The sequence below is a fragment of the Cherax quadricarinatus genome, chromosome 72, assembly GCF_038502225.1.
Source record: "Cherax quadricarinatus isolate ZL_2023a chromosome 72, ASM3850222v1, whole genome shotgun sequence".
Lineage (NCBI taxonomy): Eukaryota > Metazoa > Arthropoda > Malacostraca > Decapoda > Parastacidae > Cherax > Cherax quadricarinatus.
Window position 1 is genome coordinate 1870707 of NC_091363.1, and position 21649 is coordinate 1892355.

The following is a 21649-nucleotide window of genomic DNA, read 5'->3' on the forward strand; positions in this document are numbered from 1 at the left end:
CCCTCCTGCTCCACCAACTCTCTACCTGCCACCTGTTTAAGCTGCTCTTCCTACCTTCCACCTGCTGACCAGCTCTCCTACCTGCCCGCCTGCTGACCAGCTCTACCTGCCACCTGCTCACCAACTCCTACCTACCCACCTGCTATTGCTCTTCCTACCTTCACCTGCTGACCAACTCCCTACCTATACACCTGCTGACCAACTCTTTTACCACGCTTCCACCTGCTGACCAACTCCTACCTGCCCTGCCTGCTGGCTCGCTCTGCCTACCCACCTGTAATGTCTACCTGCCACTCCCGGCTCACCAACTCTCCTGCACCCTCCTGCTGTGCTCTCCTGCTCACCTCGGCTCCGCAGCTCTCCTACCTACCCTCCTGCTGACAGCTCTCCCTACCTGCCCTCCTGCTCCCTGCTCTCTACCTGCCTGCTCACCAACTCTCTACCTGCCCTCCTGCTCACCAGCTCTCCTACCTGCCCTCCTGTCACCAACTCTCTACCTGCCCTCCTGCTCACCAGCTCCTACCTGCCCTCCTGCTCTGGCTCTCTACCTGCCCTCCTGCTGCAGCTCTCTACTACCCTCCTGCTCACCAACTCTCCTCACCTGCCCTCCTGCTCTGGCTCTCTCCTACCCTACCCTCCTGTCTAACTCTCACATACCTCCTGCTCTAGCTCTACCTGCCTCCTGCTCATAGCTCTCCTACTCTGTCTGCTCCTGACTCTCCTACCCTCCTGCTCATAGCTCTCTACCTGCCCTCCTGCTCACATAGCTCTCCTACCTGCCCTCCTGCTCACCAACTCTCTACCCTCCTGCTCACCCAGCTCTCCCTACTGCCCTCCTGCTCGCAGCTCTCTACCTCACCCTCCTGTCTTAGCTCTCCCTACCCTGCCTCCTGCTCACCAGCTCTCCCTACCTACCCTCCTGCTCCAACAACTCTCTACCTGCCCTCCTGTACCCAGCTCTCCTACCTACCCTCCTGTGCTCACCCAGCTCTCCTACCTGCCCTCCTGCTCACCCAGCTCTCCCTACAGCACCCCTCCTGCTCACCAACTCTTCCTACTACCTCTTGCTCACCAGCTCTCTACCTACCACCTCTTTGTCAGCTCTCCTACCTGCCTCCTGCACCAACTCTCTACCTACCCACCTCCTGCTCTGCAGCTCTCCCTGCCTGCCCTCTGCTCACCCAACTCTTCCTACCTACCCTCTTGCTCACCCAGCTCCTACATACCTCCTGCCACCCCAGCTCTTCCTACCTACCCTCTTGCTCATAGCTCTCCTACCTGCCCTCCTGCTCACCCAGCTCTCCTACCTGCCCTCCTGCTCTTAGCTCTCCCTACCCTGCCCTCTTGCTCACCAACCTCTCTACCTCTGCACCTGCTCACCCAGCCTCTCCCTACCTCTCTCCTGCTCTGCTCTCTACCTGCCCTCCTGTCACCAGCTCTCCTACCTGCCCTCCTATACCCAGCAGCTCCTCTACCTGCCCTCCTGCTGCCCAGCTCTCTACCTACCCTCTGCTGATAGCTCCTCTACCTGCCCTCCTCTGGCTCCTCACCTGCCACTCCTGCTCACCAACTCCTCCCTACCCCTGCCTCCTGCTCCTGCTCTCTACCTGCCCTCCTGCTCTGGCTCTGCCTACCCTCCTGCTCACTAGAGCTCTCTACCTACCTCCTGCTCCTGCTCTCCCTACCTGCCCTCCTGCTCACCAGCTCTCTACCTACCCTCCTGCTGACCAGCTCTCCTACCTCTGCTCTACCGGCTCCTACCCTCTGCTCACCAACTCCTACTGCCTCCCCCATGCTCACAACTCTCCCTACCTGCCTCCTGCTCACCAGCTCTCCCCTGCCTACCCACCATACTGACCAACTCTTCCTACCTTCCCACCTGCTGACCAGCTCTCCCTACCTACCCACCTGCTGACCAACTCTCCCTACCTCACCCACTGCATTAGCTCTACCTACCCTCAGCTCTACCAACTCCTCCCTCTGCCTCCTGCTGATAGCTCTCCCCTACCCTCCTGATAGCTCCCTACCTGCCTCCTGCTCACCAACTCTCTACCTACCCTCCTGCTCACCAGCTCTCCACCCTCTGCTCTGCTCTCCCTACCTACCCTCCTGCTCCTGCCAGCTCTCTCTACTGCCCTCCTGCTCACTAACTCTCCTACTTGCCCTCCTGCTCACCAGCTCTCCCTACCTGCCCTCCTGCTCACCCAACTCTCTACCTACCCTCCTGCTCATGACTCTCCTACCTACCCTCTGTCACCCAACTCTCCTACACATGCCCTCCTGCTCCTGCTCTCTACCTACCCTCCTGCTCACCAGCTCTCTGCCTACCCTCCTGCTCCATACCCAGCTCTCCTCCTGCTCACCAACTCTCTACCTACCTCCTGTCTACCATCTACCTACCTCCACTGTATACGCTCCCTGCCTACCCTCCTGCCACCCAACTCCCTACACTGCCCTCCTGCTGCTCTCTACCTGCACTCCTGCTCACAGCTCTCTACCTGCCCTCCCTGCTCTGCTCTCCTTGCCTCCTGCTCATAACTCTCCCTACCTCCTGCTCACCAACTCTCTACCTGCCTCTGTCGCGACTCTCCCTACCTACCCTCATGCTCACCAGCTCTCTACCTGCCCTCCTGCTCACCAACTCTCCCTACCTGCCCTCCTGCTCAACTCTCCTACATACCCTCCTGCTCACCAACTCTTCCTCACACCTCTGCTCACTGCTCTCCCTGCCTACCCTCCTGCTCACCAAACTCTCTCCTACCTGCCCTCTCGTGCTCACTGCTCTCCTGCCTGCCCACCTGCTCTAACTCTCTACCTACTCTCCACTGCTCTTAGCGCTCTCCTACCTGCCCTCCACTGTAACTCCTACCTGCCTCCTTGCTCACCAACTCTCTACTGCCTCCTGCTCTTAACTCTCTCTACCTCAACCACCAGCTCTCTACCTGCCTCCTTGCTCACCAGCTCTCTCTCTCTACCTGCCTCCTGCTCACCAGCTCCTCTACCTCCTGTTCACCAACTCTCCTACCTGCCTCCTGCTCACTGTGAGCTCTCTACCACTCCTGCTCCTTTGGCTCTCTGCCCTGCCTCCTGCTCACCAGCTCTCTACCTGCCTCCTGCTCCACCAGCTCTCTACCTGCCTCCTGCTCTCTTAGCTCTCCCACCTGCCTCCTGTAGTCAACTCTCCCACCACCTGCCTCACCTGTGCTAGCTCTCCCCTGCCTGCCCTCCTGCTCCTGCTCTCCCTACCTACCTCCTGCCTCACCCAGCTCTCTACTGCCTACCTCCTGCTCCTGCTCTCTACCTGCCTCCATAACACCCAACTCTCCCTACTTGCCTCCTGCTCCATATAGCTCCTACCTACCTCTCTCACCTGTCTACCCTGCCCTCCTGCTCACCCAGCTCTCTACTTGCCCTCCTGCTCACCAGCTCTCTGCCTGCCTCTGCACATTAGCACTCTCCTACCTGCACTCCACCAGCATTAGCTCTCCTGCCTCACCCTCCTGCATTAGCTCTGCCCTGCACCTGCACGTGGCTCCTACCCTGCCTCCTGTGACCAGCTCCTACCTCCTGCTGACCAGCTCTACCTGCCTGTGACCAACCTGCCTGTTTTTACCATGACTAGCTCTCCTCACCTACCCTCCTGTGTCCAGCTCTCCCTGCCTGCCCTCCTGCTGATGGCTCTCTCTCACCTACCCTCCTGCTGTGCTCTCTGCCTGTCACTGTCACCGGCTCACCACTGCCCTCCTGCTCACCCAGGCTCCTCCTGCCTGCCCTCCTCTTAACTGCCAGTTCTCTACCTGCCCTCCTTATGCTGACTCTCTACCTGCCTCCTGCTGGTAGCTCTCCCTGCCCTGCCCCATCCTGCTCACCAGCTCTCCTACCTGCCCTCCTGCTCCCCAACTCTCTACCTATCTATCACCAACTCCTCCCTACCTGCCTCATGCCAACTCTCCCTACTACCTACCATATAACCACCAGCTCTCCTACCTGCCTCCTGCTCAGCAGCTCTCCCTACCATCATGTCTGTGACTCTCCCTGCCTACCCACCTGCAGACCAGCTCTCTCCCCTGCACCCTCCTGCTCATAGCTCTCTACCACTCTCTTTGTGGCTCTCTACCTGCCCTCTTGCTCACCAGCTCTCTACCTACCCTCCTGCTCACCAGCTCTCTACCTCCTGCTCTGCTCTCCTACCTGCCCTCCTGTCTCAACTCTCTACCTACCCTCCTGCTCAACAACTCTCCTACCTGCCTCATATATAACTCCCTACCTGCCACCTGCTGACCAACTCTCCCTACCTACCCTCCTGCTCAACAACTCTCCCTACCTACCCTCCTGCTCACCAGCTCTCCCTACCTACCCTCCTGCTCACCAACTCTCCCTACCTACCCTCCTGCTCACCAGCTCTCCCTACCTACCCTCCTGCTGACCAACTCTCCCTACCTACCCTCCTGCTGACCAACTCTCCCTACCTACCCTCCTGCTCAACAACTCTCCCTACCTACCCTCCTGCTCAACAACTCTCCCTACCTACCCTCCTGCTCACCAACTCTCCCTACCTACCCTCCTGCTCACCAACTCTCCCTACCTACCCTCCTGCTGACCAACTCTCCCTACCTACCCTCCTGCTGACCAACTCTCCCTACCTACCCTCCTGCTCAACAACTCTCCCTACCTACCCTCCTGCTCAACAACTCTCCCTACCTACCCTCCTGCTCACCAACTCTCCCTACCTACCCTCCTGCTCACCAACTCTCCCTACCTACCCTCCTGCTCACCAACTCTCCCTACCTACCCTCCTGCTGACCAACTCTCCCTACCTACCCTCCTGCTGACCAACTCTCCCTACCTACCCTCCTGCTCAACAACTCTCCCTACCTACCCTCCTGCTCAACAACTCTCCCTACCTACCCTCCTGCTCACCAACTCTCCCTACCTACCCTCCTGCTCAACAACTCTCCCTACCTACCCTCCTGCTCAACAACTCTCCCTACCTACCCTCCTGCTCACCAACTCTCCCTACCTACCCTCCTGCTCAACAACTCTCCCTACCTACCCTCCTGCTCAACAACTCTCCCTACCTACCCTCCTGCTCACCAACTCTCCCTACCTACCCTCCTGCTCACCAACTCTCCCTACCTACCCTCCTGCTCACCAACTCTCCCTACCTACCCTCCTGCTCAACAACTCTCCCTACCTACCCTCCTGCTCACCAACTCTCCCTACCTACCCTCCTGCTCACCAACTCTCCCTACCTACCCTCCTGCTCACCAACTCTCCCTACCTACCCTCCTGCTGACCAACTCTCCCTACCTACCCTCCTGCTCACCAACTCTCCCTACCTACCCTCCTGCTCACCAACTCTCCCTACCTACCCTCCTGCTGACCAACTCTCCCTACCTACCCTCCTGCTGACCAACTCTCACTACCTACCCTCCTGCTCACCAACTCTCCCTACCTACCCTCCTGCTCACCAACTCTCCCTACCTACCCTCCTGCTGACCAACTCTCTCTACCTACCCTCCTGCTCACCAACTCTCCCTACCTACCCTCCTGCTGACCAACTCTCCCTACCTACCCTCCTGCTGACCAACTCTCCCTACCTACCCTCCTGCTGACCAACTCTCTCTACCTACCCTCCTGCTCAACAACTCTCCCTACCTACCCTCCTGCTCACCAACTCTCCCTACCTACCCTCCTGCTGACCAACTCTCCCTACCTACCCTCCTGCTCAACAACTCTCCCTACCTACCCTCCTGCTCACCAACTCTCCCTACCTACCCTCCTGCTGACCAACTCTCTCTACCTACCCTCCTGCTCAACAACTCTCCCTACCTACCCTCCTGCTCACCAACTCTCCCTACCTACCCTCCTGCTGACCAACTCTCTCTACCTACCCTCCTGCTCAACAACTCTCCCTACCTACCCTCCTGCTGACCACCAACTCTGCCCTACCTACCCTCCTGCTCACCAACTCTCCCTACCTACCCTCCTGCTGACCAACTCTCCCTACCTACCCTCCTGCTCACCAACTCTCCCTACCTACCCTCCTGCTGACCAACTTTACTGACTTACCAGAATTATTAATGCAAGCTGAGAGTGGTTATATAACTCTTTCAACATTCTTCAAGAACAGGTCTGTGACCATTTGTCCCCCTTTTGGTCAGGTCTGAGGGTGACGGCGGTGGAGGTGCCACGTGTGGTGCTGGTGGGAGAGAGTGCCACACTGAGGTGCCACTTCGCACTGCGTGGGGAGGCACTGTACTCCCTCAAGTGGTGGAAGGGAGGAAGGCAGTTCTATCAGTTTATCCCCAGAAACTCTCCCAAGATGGTGGCTTTCACTAGTCCTGGAGTCAGAGTTAATGTTGAGTATAATATTTATAGTGTTACCTACATCTCTCTATCTCTCTCTCTCCATCCTTCCCTCTCACTCTCCAGGTATTCCCTCCACTCCACTCTTCCCTCTCACTCTCTCCAGGTATTCCCTCCACTCCCTCCCTCTAGGTATACCCTCCACTCCACCCTTCCCTCTCACTCTCTCCAGGTATTCCCTCCACTCCCTCTCTCCAGGTATTCCCTCCACTCCCTCCCTCTAGGTATACCCTCCACTCCACCCTTCCCTCTCACTCTCTCCAGGTATTCCCTCCACTCCCTCCCTCTAGGTATTCCCTCCACTCTTACATAACACAAGAGCAGCACTCTAGTAGACCAGCTTGCCCATGCTGGGCAAGTCTTTGTCTAATCTTATTGTTAAAACTATCCCTAAGGTATTAACTTTAATGTCTCTACAGTTCAGCTTGTTCCATCCATCAACTGGTCAACCACCACCATATATATTCTTCGTAAATCTGTGTTTATCTACCTTCTTGGATACCCTCAATTCATACTTTATGTCACTTCGTTCAACCTGTCTTCATCTTGTGTACTTCAGATATATATTCCGTCATTCTACGTCTTTCAAGAGAGTGAAGGTTCAGGGCTCTTATCTTCTTATGAAAGATTTCGTCTAAAGTAGATTAATTTTGTTATTGTTCTGATATACAGAGTTGTAGTGCAGCTCTCCAGTTACTTATACTTCATATAAATCCAAGTGATCTCTTAACCTTATTACCGACACTTAGGAACTGTTGTCTTGCCATCGGATTTCTTCTTACCATAATTTACAAGTAACTTTCACATTCTCGATGATCAATTTCTACATTATTTGGTTTACAATTCATCTGTAATAAAGAGTGTACAGAGGATGAGTTTGGGAAATACTTGTACAGTGTGTCATTCTGCGCAGGAAGACTTCAGTAGGACAATGAGAATATCGTCAAGTGTTCCAGTAAAGGTTGATCAGTTATGACAGCTTCCAAGGCGTCCTTCCAGCAGAGTTGTAGTTACTGTCACTTGGGTATTACCATCTCTCAGCACCGCCTCTACCATACACACCAGAAATTTTTTGACGATATTTCCATCATCAAGAATAAAAAGAAGTGACAGTAGCCTGGCCGGAACAACTCAGCAATAACCCACACACAACGTTCCAGTCTATCCTGGACCACTGTCTATTAACAGGTGTGACTTGACAGTTAAGGACGGACTGAAACGTGGCTAAAAGGACCGTCTATATCACAGACGGGGAGGGACAACAATTATATATACGTCACAGAAGGACAAGATGGACGTGGAGGGGCTGGTGAGAAATACAAAATATACTAAATACGAACACACATCAGCGATATACAGAGGCAGTAGTAGAAAAAACGATGTAATCATTCCACCAACCTTGGAGGGATATATTCCGAGGGACTGATCTCAAAAACTGTTTCTCCAAGCTCTGTATTTGACTGAAGAAGCCTACTCTGTTACATTCTTCACACATCAGTATGACAACAAGGAAGAGCAAGGTGGATCCAGCCACACAGTGAGTACAGCTGGGCCAGGAACCAGGACTCGACCCCCGGCAGTCACACACAGCTGATCACACTACACACCCACCCACCCACACTACACACACACACACTACACACACACACACACACACACATACACACACTACACACACACACACATACACTACACACACACTACACACACACACTACACACACACACACTACACACACACGACACACCCACCCACCCACACTACACACACACACACACACACTACACACACACACACACACACACACTACACACACTACACACACACTACACACACAAACACACACTACACACACACACTACACACACACACACTACACACACACTCACACACACTACACACACACACACACACACACACAAACACACACACTACACACACTACACACACACACACAAACACACACACACTACACACACACACACACACACACACACACTCACACACTACACACACGCACACTACACACACACACACACACACTACACACACACACTACACACACACACTACACACACATACTACACACACATACTACACACACATACTACACACGCACACACACACACACACACACACACACACCTGACGACACTGGAGGACAGGAGGGTCAGGGGAGACATGATAACGACATATAAAATACTGCGTGGAATAGACAAGGTGGACAAAGACAGGATGTTCCAGGGAGGGGACTCAGAAACAAGAGGCCACAATTGGAAGTTGAAGACACAAATGAGTCAGAGAGATATTAGGAAGTATTTCTTCAGCCATAGAGTTGTCAGGCAGTGGAATAGCCTAGAAAATGACGTAGTGGAGGCAGGAACCATACACAGTTTTAAGACGAGGTTTGATAAAGCTCATGGAGCGGGGAGAGAGAGGACCCAGTAGCAACCGGTGAAGAGGCGGGGCCAGGAGCTATGACTCGACCCCTGCAACCACAAATAGGTGAGTACAAATAGGTGAGTACACACACACACACACACACACTACACACTACACACACACACACACACACTACACACACACACACTACACACACACACACACTACACACACACTACACACACACACACACACACACTACACACACACACACTACACACACACACACTACACACACTACACACACTACACACACTACACACACTACACACACACACACACACTACACACACACTACACACACACTACACACACACACACACACACACACACACTACACACACACTACACACACACACACACACACACACACACTACACACACACTACACACACACTACACACACACTACACACACACACACTATACACACACACACACACACACACACACACACACACACACACACACACACACACTCTGGAGGACCAAGCAGGGATAACAGGGAAGGCACTACAATGGATCAGGGAATACTTGTCAGGAAGACAGCAGCGAGTAATGGTACGTGGCGAGGTGTCAGAGTGGGCACCTGTGACCAGCGGGGTCCCGCAGGGGTCAGTCCTAGGACCAGTGCTGTTTCTGGTATTTGTGAACGACATGACGGAAGGAATAGACTCTGAGGTGTCCCTGTTTGCAGATGACGTGAAGTTGATGAGAAGAATTCACTCGAACGAAGACCAGGCAGAACTACAAAGGGATCTGGACAGGCTGCAGACCTGGTCCAGCAATTGGCTCCTGGAGTTCAATCCCACCAAGTGCAAAGTCATGAAGATTGGGGAAGGGCAAAGAAGGCCGCAGACGGAGTACAGTCTAGGGGGTCAGAGACTACAAACCTCACTTAAGGAAAAAGATCTTGGGGTGAGTATAACACCAGGCACATCTCCTGAAGCGCACATCAACCAAATAACTGCTGCAGCATATGGGCGCCTAGCAAACCTCAGAACAGCATTCCGACATCTTAATAAGGAATCATTCAGGACCCTGTACACCGTGTATGTTAGGCCCATATTGGAGTATGCGGCACCAGTTTGGAACCCACACCTAGCCAAGCACGTGAAGAAACTAGAGAAAGTGCAAAGGTTTGCAACAAGACTAGTCCCAGAGCTAAGAGGTATGTCCTACGAGGCGAGGTTAAGGGAAATCAACCTGACGACACTGGAGGACAGGAGAGATAGGGGGGACATGATAACGACATACAAAATACTGAGAGGAATTGACAAGGTGGACAAAGACAGGATGTTCCAGAGATTGGACACAGTAACAAGGGGACACAGTTGGAAGCTGAAGACACAGATGAATCACAGGGATGTTAGGAAGTATTTCTTCAGCCACAGAGTAGTCAGTAAGTGGAATAGTTTGGGAAGCGATGTAGTGGAGGCAGGATCCATACATAGCTTTAAGCAGAGGTATGATAAAGCTCACGGCTCAGGGAGAGTGACATAGTAGCGATCAGTGAAGAGGCGGGGCCAGGAGCTCGGACTCGACCCCCGCAACCTCAACTAGGTGAGTACACTACACACACACACACACACACACACACACACACACACACACACACACACACACTATACACACACTATACACACACACACACACACACTATACACACACACACACACACACACACACACACACACACACACACACACTATACACACACACACACACACACTATACACACACACACACACACTATACACACACACACACACACACACACTATACACACACACACACACACTATACACACACACACACTATACACACACACACACTATACACACACACACACACTATACACACACACACACACACTATACACACACACACACACACACTATACACACACACACACTATACTTACACACACACACACACACACTACACACACACACACCACACACACACACACACACACACACACACACACACACACACACACACACACACAACACACACAATACACAAACACCACATACCACACACTACACACAACACACCACACACACACAACACACACCACACACATCACACACACACACTACACACACACACACACACACTCTACACACACACACACACACACACACACACTACACACACACACACTACACACTACACACACACTACACACTACACACACTACACACACACACAGGTGATAATCACCCACTATAATAATTAAACAACCGCTGTTAAACATTTAATCCCAAAGTCAATTTATATTTCGTTATAAAGTTGCAACTTAAACTGGAATTAAAAGAGAGAATGTTTTTTTTTTGCACGGAAATTGTGTAATTAACAAAATATGTCTACCTGCCTGTCTACCTGTCTATCTACCTGCCTGTCTACCTGTCTATCTACCTGCCTGTCTACCTGCCTGTCTATCTACCTGCCTGTCTATCTACCTGTCTATCGACCTGTTTCATTACACATTTCGCTAAACAAGCTTTGTTGAGTCAACGTTTCGCTCTGTGTAGAGCTTAATCTAGTCATAGTAAAGCTCTACACAGAGTGAAACATAACTTGATAAAGCTCTATAAATGTGAAGCTTAAGGGAAACAATCATCTTAATCCTCTGGCAGACATCTTAGAGCGAGAGAGAGAGAGAGAGAGAGAGAGAGAGAGAGAGAGAGAGAGAGAGAGAGAGAGAGAGAGAGAGAGAGAGAGAGAGAGAGAGAGAGAGAGTTACGAGGCGTTTTAAAAGAATTTGCGATCTTTTTAAAAATGTTGGAAGGAGATTAGAGGAAGAAATGTCGCCGAGTTTTGTGTTGCAACATTTGCAACATTTCTGGCTTGAGTCTTAGTGTTGCAACTTTTATCATCAGAGTTTTGACTTTCCTGTTTGTCTTTGTGTGTGTGTGTTGTGTGTTGTGTGTTGTGTGTTGTGTGTGTGTGTGTGTGTGTGTGTGTGTGTGTGTGTGTGTGTGTGTGTGTGTGTGTTTGTGTGTGTGTTGTGTGTGCTTACCTACCTACTTACCTACTTGTGGCTGCAGGGGTCGAGTCACAGTTCCTGGCCCCACCTCTTCAATGATCATTACTAGGTCACGAGACATTAAACTCTTTAGTAAGAGGCGTCATATCTGGTGTAGCTGTCATGAGACCTGTGAGGCTGTGGGAAGACAGCAAGGTCACAGCTGGTCACCTCTGATACATCTCAGCTGGACACCTGATACACACAAGTTACAGTTGGTTACCTCTGATACACACAGGTCACAGCTGGTCACCTCTGAAACAAATGCCACAGCTGGTTACCTCTGATACACACAGGTCACAGCTGGTCACCTCTGAAACACATGCCACAGCTGGTTACCTCTGATACACATAGGTTGCAAACCTGCTCTCTGATTTTTAAAAGATACAATATACCTATAAACAAGCCTTAATCGGCACAACGTTTCGCCCTGTGTACAACTTTGACCTACCCTGACCTAGGCCTGGTCACAGACCGGGCCACGGGGGCGTTCACCCTCGAAATCCTCTTCAGGTATGCCCTGGTAAACGCCTGTATAGTTTTGAAACGTATCTAAAACGCGTTATTTTAAAGTTAGAGAAAGTAAATGCGAGTGTGTAGATAGTGGATCAGCCTGGATACACTTCTCTCACTGCTGCTACACTCGCCCACCTTAATAGTGGATCAGCCTGGATACACTTCTCTCACTGCTGCTACACTCGCCCATCTTAATAGTGGATCAGCCTGGATACACTTCTCTCACTGCTGCTACACTCGCCCACCTTAATAGTGGATCAGCCTGGATACACTTCTCTCACTGCTGCTACACTCGCCCACCTTAATAGTGGATCAGCCTGGATACACTTCTCTCACTGCTGCTACACTCGCCCACCTTAATAGTGGATCAGCCTGGATACACTTCTCTCACTGCTGCTACACTCGCCCACCTTAATAGTGGATCAGCCTGGATACACTTCTCTCACTGCTGCTACACTCGCCCACCTTAATAGTGGATCAGCCTGGATACACTTCCCTCACTGCTGCTACACTCGCCCACCTTAATAGTGGATCAGCCTGGATACACTTCTCTCACTGCTGCTACACTCGCCCACCTTAATAGTGGATCAGCCTGGATACACTTCCCTCACTGCTGCTACACTCGCCCACCTTAATAGTGGATCAGCCTGGATACACTTCCCTCACTGCTGCTACACTCGCCCACCTTAATAGTGGATCAGCCTGGATACACTTCCCTCACTGCTGCTACACTCGCCCACCTTAATAGTGGATCAGCCTGGATACACTTCCCTCACTGCTGCTACACTCGCCCACCTTAATAGTGGATCAGCCTGGATACACTTCCCTCACTGCTGCTACACTCGCCCACCTTAATAGTGGATCAGTCTGGATGCACTTCTCTCACTGCTGCTACACTCGCCCACCTTAATAGTGGTCCGGTGGCCTGGTGGCTAAAGCTCCCGCTTCACACACGGAGGGCCCGGGTTCGATTCCCGGAGGGTGGAAACATTTGACACGTTTCCTTACACCTGTTGTCCTGTTCACCTAGCAACAAATAGGTACCTGGGTGTTAGTGGACTGGTGTGGGTCGCATCCTGGGGGACAAGATTAAGGACCACAATGGAAATAAGTTAGACAGTCCTCGATGACGCACTGACTTTCTTGGGTTATCCTGGGTGGCTAACCCTCCGGGGTTAAAAATCCGAACGAAATCTTATCTTATCTTATCTTAGCCTGGATACACTTCTCTCACTGCTGCTACACTCGCCCACCTTAATGATCCTTCTCTCTTCAATTTCGTGTGATCTGAAAACTTTCTAACTTTAAATGTTAGTTCACTTTCACGATCATTTATGTAAATTGTGAAACAGACAGTCAGAGAGAGAGAGAGAGAGAGAGAGAGAGAGAGAGAGAGAGAGAGAGAGAGAGAGAGAGAGGCAACATACCAGAGCACATCAACAGTTTACTGCATCACGCACCAACGCCAACTTAGCCAAAGCAACTTTACAAAGTTAGAGATTATATTTTGCCACAAGTTGGTAAGTGTTAATATAAGAGCGTTCACAAGTTTGATAACTATCTTGTTGTCTATATAAACTAACTAGACTGGTAGTTATAGTTTTATAGTGTGTTGTGGTGTTGTGGTGTTATGGTGTTGTAGTGTTATGGTGTTGTGGTGTTATGGTGTGTTGTGTTGTGGTGTTATGGTGTGTTGTGTTGTGGTATTATGGTGTGTTGTGGTGGTGTTATGGCGTGTTGTGGTGGTGTGTTGTGGTGTTATGGTGTGTTGTGGTGTTGTGGTGTTGTGGTGGTGTTATGGTGTGTTGTGGTGTTATGGTGTGTTGTGGTGTTATGGTGTGTTGTGGTGGTGTTGTGGTGGTGTTATGGTATCAGCCACCTGCCTCTACACCGACTTAAAACGTCCCTCTGGCCTGTCTTCGCAGACTTGGTCCTACTTTGATATACCTTTGATATGCGAGTTCCTAAAGTTTTTTGCTCCAGGAGCTCGACCATGGGCCACACTCGTCTGATGCTAGCGTAGTCAACCAGGCTGTTGTTGTTGGTGGCCGACTGCCACACATATCCATCACAGCCTGGTTGATCTGGCACCTGGTGAAGATATTTGTCCAGTTTTTTCTTGAAGACTTCTATAATTAAGTGTTCCAGCAGTTTCTGATATCTAGTAAAATAATGAATAATTTGGGGCCATGGATGTTGATACAGTGTTTCCTTATCGTGCTCACTGCACCCCTGCTTTTTACACTACAAATTTGTAATTAACTTATCCTCAACTTTGTTAAGTGCCTCGCGTACGAGAGCAAGTGACGCAGTCTCTCCCCCTATCCTCTCTCTCTCCTCCATCTTGTTAAAATTTTCTCATAACGTTTGTTTTTACTGTATCCCATCTCCAAAGATCATCCCCCCTACAACACTATTTACATAACACCAAAAGCAAACATTTATACCTTACTCTATGACCATCAGTGTCTAATATTAATATAACCTTTGTGTGTGCGTGTGTGTGTGTGTGTGTGTGTGTGTGTGTGTGTGTGTGTGTGTGTGTGTGTGTGTGTGTGTGTGTGTGTGTGTGTGTGTGTGTGTTTTGTGTGTTGCAGATTGCAGGTTCTGGTCTTCACCAGGTGCAGCTGGTGCAGTTACAGAGGTCGTCGAGTGGGTTGTACAGGTGTGAGGTGGTAGGTGAGGCACCTACCTTCACCACCCACGCTAGAGCTGCCAACCTCACAGTCATAGGTCAGTCACAACACAATCTTCTCTAATAACTTAAATTGTTTAAGCAGTGTCCAGCTGTCCGCTAAAATTATGCTATAGTGTTACAACCTTGAACTGACTTGTGTATCGTGTTTGTCACTCCTGCTCTGACACCGTAATAACAAACACACAGCCAAGGTACGACACTTAGGGAAGTGAATTATAATTGCTATATATATGGCAGAAATGTTGCAATCAGTTTTCCACCACAGAACTAGTCACCCCCAGCAACGCTACCCTCAATCACCCCCAGCAACGCTACCCTCAATCACCCCCAGGAGTTTGGGATTGTTTTTCAAAATATTCATCACTTAATATCCTTGGAAATTTGCCCTTCTCAAGACCTCGTGTCCCTGGTGGTGTGTTCCTGCCCTGCACCACTTGTCACCACCTGCTGGTAAAGACCTCGTCCCCCTGGTGGTGTGTTCCTGCCGTGCACCACCTGTCACCACCTGCTGGTCAAGACCTCGTCCCCCTGGTGATGTGTTCTTGCCGTGCACCACCTGCTGGTCAAGACCTCGTCCCCCTGGTGGTGTGTTCCTGCCCTGCACCACCTGTCACCACCTGCTGTTCAAGACCTCGTCCCCCTGGTGGTGTGTTCCTGCCCTACACCACCTGTCACCACGTGCTGGTCAAGACCTCACTACTCACTCAGATCCTCAAGTGATCGTAATCCAAGGGATTGAAGCTACCCTAATCCTGGCTCACATCAAATGTGATTATCTGCCTGTATATAAACACTGAGAAGTGTATATGGTTCACTGTGTATAAACACTGAGAATTTGTTTTAAATCACTCATTTTAGGTATTAAAGTATTGCTGACTGGTGGTGTGCAGGTGACAAGCAGCCTTAGTGACCCTCGTGTAATAGACAGACATTAAACCCCATTAACCAACCAACTAGTCTTAATAACCCTCGTGTAGTAGATAGACATTAAACCCCATTAACCAACCCACCAGCTTTAATGACCCTCGTGTAATTGACATTAAACGGCATTAACCCAGAAGTGATGTGTTGCAGACACACCAGACGGACCACCGGTGGTCAGAGGACTGCATCACGCCGGGTACCGTGACGGCGAAATTATTCATCTCAACTGTACCTCGTACCACTCCTGGCCCCCGCCCATCCTCTCCTGGGTGTTGCTCCTCCCCGACGCCCAAACTAGCCATACCCACACCGGCCTCGGCTTCTCCAACCATGCTGCCAACAACGCCATCACCATCGGTGACTTTAATGGTGTGAAAAGTACTGATCACCACCACGCCCACACTAGCCATGATCATCACCACGCCCACACTAGCCACGATCACCCCCACGCCCACACCAGCTATACACATCACACCTACAGTCACGCCAGCAATGCCATTAGACACGCCCATCAATACTCCAAACAAGCCCAGTACTACGATACCAGCCCTGGCCACAAGCCTGGCCATAACCCTGGCCACAAGCATGGCCACAAGTATGGCCATAACCCTGGCTACAAGCCTGGCCACAAGCCTGGCCACAACCCTGGCCACAATCTCCTCCACTATACGGTAAGTGAAGGTGTGCTATATGTCTGCTGCGCCGCTTATAATTACTCTACCTAAGACATTTAACTAAATTAAAAAATAATTTAAAACGAAAATTTAATTGCAATTTTTCTAATAAAAATAAAAGTCAAAATCTAAGTTAATGCAAATAATTTACTCTAAATCAACTTCAAAAATATTAGAATAAGTTTATATATATATATATATATATATATATATATATATATATATATATATATATATATATATATATATATATATATATATATATATATATATATATATATATATATATATATATAGAGTGAGGGTAACAACCTCCTGCCAAGACAGAATGACCTGAGTGACCTCTCTCACTCAGTCATTTAGGAGGTCAGCCAGCTTCTACCTGGGTTACAAAGTGTTCAGTGTTCATGACAGAAGGCACTTCAGTTGCATGACGCTTCATGTCACTCCAGGCTGGTAAGTGGTTCTTCGTTCAAGGAATTACTGCTGTCTTCACCTTCCCCACACCAAACCTGATTATCTCCTGTGTCCAGGCACCTCTCTCAACCACACTCCACCTCAGCATCTCACCCTCACCACCACACACTCCACCTCAGCATCTCACCCTCACCACCACACACTCCACCTCAGCATCTCACCCTCACCACCACACACTCCACCTCAGCATCTCACCCTCACCACCACACACTCCACCTCAGCATCTCACCCTCACCACCACACACTCCACCTCAGCATCTCACCCTCACCTCACAGGTAGACGAGGCCCTAGTCATCAGGTATCCCCTGAGAAGCACCTGGGCAGGTGGACAGGACTCACCTACGTCTCCAGGTGAGGTACCTACCTTCTCGGCCACGCTGGGTCTCCTACTGCCTGCCTCCCGTCACCTAGCACCTTATGGCTCCTTCAAACTCAGGTCAGCTCACTTCCTTACTGACAACTCACCAACAGTCTAACTGATCAAAGACATGACCATTATAAGCGGACATACCGTCCAGCCTCCACCGCTCTGGCGCATGACAATGACTATAATAAATCTTTCTCTTCAACATGTGTGAATGACGTGTCATCAACGTGAGAATACTCATCCACGTTCTCAAATTTGGAGTAATCCATAATCCATCTCACACTGCAGATGCTTCGTGGTACAGAGGAAGATTTGGCTCAAAAGATGGGCCAATTCTCTCTCTCGTTCTCTCAAATGTATTCATGAAATATCTGGGCTGGTGTGCATTCAGTGCGAGTTTACAAGCAACACTTGTTTTCCCTCCTTCTTCTGATGTTATATTTTTTAACCAGATCAATACATTAGGTATCACTGGAAGTGTTTGTCTTAGAGGACGGAGTATCAAGCCTTCATGACTCATTGTGTTGGATAACGCCGGTAACAATACAATAATTACACTACTAGCAATATCAATATTACACCAGTAATAGCACCACTAGCAATATCAATACACCACTAACAACTTCACTAAAGTCACCACTAACCACCCTACAAGGGGCACCACAAACAACGCCACATTTATATAACGTCTCTAACAATACAATCATTAACCATTTCATTAGCCACACCACTAACCACCACGTTAATGACCCACGCTAACCACTATTCTAGATGCCGTGCTGAGGTGGAGGAGTACGCCTGGGTGACGGAGGTAGAGATAGAGGTAGCAAGAACTACTCTGGATGAACCTCACCACCTGCCAGCACTGCTCAACACTCACCACGCCCACTCAGGTAGGTCTACCCACCTGGTATAACCCACTACATCCACTCAGGTAGGTCTACCCACCTGGTGTGACCCACTACATCCACTCAGGTAGGTCTACCCACCTGGTGTGACCCACTACACCCACTCAGGTAGGTCTACCCACCTGGTATAACCCACTACATCCACTCAGGTAGGTCTACCCACCTGGTGTGACCCACTACACCCACTCAGGTAGATCTACCCACCTGGTGTAACCCACTACACCCACTCAGGTAGGTTTACCCACCTGGTGTGACCCACTACACCCACTCAGGTAGGTCTACCCACCTGGTGTAACCCACTACACCCACTCAGGTAGGTCTACCCACCTGGTGTGACCCACTACACCCACTCAGGTAGGCCTACCCACCTGGTGTAACCCACTACACCCACTCAGGTAGGTCTACCCACCTGGTGTGACCCACCACACCCAACCAGGTAGATCTATCCACCTGGTGTAACTCACCACACCCACCCAGGTAGGTCTACCCACCTGGTGTAACCCACCACACCCACTCAGGTAGGTCTACCCACCTGGTGTGAGCCACTACACCCACTCAGGTAGGTCTACCCACCTGGTATAACCCACCACACCCACCTAGGTAGGTCTACCCACCTGGTATAACCCACCACACCCACCCAGGTAGGTCTACCCACCTGGTGTAACCCACCACACCCACTCAGGTAGGTCTACCCACCTGGTGTGAGCCACTACACCCACTCAGGTAGGTCTACCCACCTTGTGTAACCCACCACACCCACCCAGGTAGGTCTACCCACCTGATGTAACCCACCACACCCACTCAGGTAGGTCTACCTACCTGGTGTGAGCCACTACACCCACTCAGGTAGGTCTACCCACAAGATATAACGCAGCATGCTCACTCAGGTAGGTCTACCCACCAGATATAACGCAGCATGCTCACTCAGGTAGGATGGGGGCAGCCGTTCACTATGACGTTCATCTTGTCACAGCCTCCGCAAGGATGATGTAAACACAGAATAAGGCATGTCCAGACATACAGGAACAATCGTAACCCAGGGACACGTATGAGGGGAACACATCAACACTTGCAGATGTAACACCCTGAACAACGCAGGTGTACAACACCGGAACACTGGACAAGCACCTAAAGTCAGTTCCTGATCAGCCGGGCTGTGGCTCGTACGTTGGTTTGCGTGCAGCCAGCAGCAACAGCCTGGTTGATCAGGCGCTGATCCACCAGGAGGCCTGGTCACAGACCGGGCCGCGAGGGCGTTGACCCCCGAAACTCTCTCCAGGTAAACTCCAGGTAAACACCACCGGCATTTAACTTAACATATTGTAAGTAGCTAGGCTAATTCTACACACAATATTGTGTGTGAGATAGTAACACTTGTGTGCTCTCAAGGTCGTTACATTTGTGTGCTCTCAAGGTCGTTACATGTGTGTGCCCTCAAGGTCGTAATATCTGTGTGCTCTCAACAACACTGTAAAAAGTTAATTTATGAGACCTAAATATAAATTTATAATAGATTACAAATGCAGTAATGTGTGAGAATGTTTTTTCGTGTGGGTTTTGACTTATGTTAAATATTTGTGTTGAATGTTTTCAGGTGGTGACGAGAGGAGGAACTGTGCCTTGGTGATGGTGATGATGACTCTGTGTCTGGCTGAGTGACACTGTCAACACGTGACACCATCAACACGTCATACTATCAACAGGTGACACCAAGTGTTACACAGGTCAACAAGTGACACAGTGATCAGGTGACACAGCGCCTCATGATGACATGACAAAGACCCTACAACAAATTTTCAATGTGACAATATTTCTCCTAGTACTGTGACTTCAGCACTACAGAGCGGTCAACCTCGTCCCAACAAGAGCTGTCCTCAAGGCTCTTAATTCAAGGCACTGGACTTACCTTCACCTTCCTTGAATCAACTCTAAAGGGTCACTCATACCCCAAGCGCTGTACAACATACACGTGTGTCAAGGAAATAAACCCGAGTTTCTGACCTTGTGTTACCCTGGGTGAATATCATGGTAGAATTTACTGAATATATGAGACAATGCTCGTTATGGTATTCTATTGTCAAAATGCCATAACCCGCAGTGTTATCCCAGGTTATCCTTGTGTTAACTCTATGTAATGTACCAGTGTTGTTTACCTGGAGGATATGTAAGTCCTCTTAGTCAGTGTACAGAATTATATTACACTGTAAAATACTGATTCTTTGTGAATTCACTTTAGTTTATAGTAAAGTAGTAGAGTTAGAGGTTATAGAAGTGGTAGAGTTAGAGGTTATAGAAGTGGTAGAGTTAGAGGTTATAGGTGTATAATCAAATATTCAATGATAGTAGTATTTATAATTATCGTGAGATGTAAGATATACTTGGGTAGTAATTATATTGTGCTCAACATAAATTACTTTTATAGCACCTCTACTAACTGAACCTGTCGTCTGAGTTGTTATACTTTGTCTTACTGATTGTCTTGTCATATAAGAGAAAATTTTAGAAAGGACTTAATCTTAAATGAGTTCTTGATAATTGACCAATTTTACCTATTCGGCAATGCAGATCGTCCTAAACAGAAGCTTACCTCTGGTAGCTAAAGCTCTCGGTTCACACGGCGAGGGTCTGGGTTCGATTCCCAGCCAAGGTAGAAACATTGCGCGTGTTTCTTTACACAGGTTGTCTATGTTCACCCATCAGTAAATAGGTACCTGGGTGTTAGTGGACTGGTGTGGGTCGCATCCTGGGACAAAACTGACCTAATTTGCGGGAAATGCTCAGTATAACAAGGGACTTTCTATATAGTAGTATGTCATTGATGTCAGCTATGGTCTGTATACCTTGTACATGTACTTGTAGCAAATCAAAATATTATTATTATTTGCTTACTTTCTATCAAATTTAAAGACTGAAAATATAGTTTAGTTTACCTTTCATTATTTTCATTTTCTATGATTGCTATTTGGTGATTCAAAGAAAATGTTAAAAATATACGGGAAACAAACGTTTTTTTGTTATAATTTATTTTTCCTTCTGTAAGACGACTTAACTCGGATTACTATTTATATTTCAAAATTAAAAGGCTACAAAGGCCACAAAAATTGATATTCCTCCAAGACATACTAACATTTAAAAGTTTGATAAATAAGTATAACGAGAAATTTTCGCCTATAGTCTAGGATTATTGGACATTATCCTCTTCATAAAATGTATCAGTGTTAAAGGTTTGAAGCCAATCAG

General features: G+C 49.4%; 1 protein-coding gene across 1 annotated transcript in view; it reads left to right on the forward strand.

The window, feature by feature from the left end:
• Positions 1–21401, forward strand: part of LOC128701258 (uncharacterized) — a 51553-nt gene extending 30152 nt beyond the window's left edge. Inside the window, exons 3-8 of the mRNA XM_053794873.2 lie at positions 6165–6361; positions 14958–15093; positions 16133–16653; positions 17410–17570; positions 18273–18394; positions 20004–21401. Of these exons, the coding sequence (XP_053650848.2) occupies positions 6165–6361; positions 14958–15093; positions 16133–16653; positions 17410–17570; positions 18273–18394; positions 20004–20068 (1202 nt within the window). The 3' untranslated portion in view covers positions 20069–21401. The remainder of the gene's footprint in view (positions 1–6164; positions 6362–14957; positions 15094–16132; positions 16654–17409; positions 17571–18272; positions 18395–20003) is intronic.
• The last annotated feature ends 248 nt before the right edge of the window (positions 21402–21649 follow it).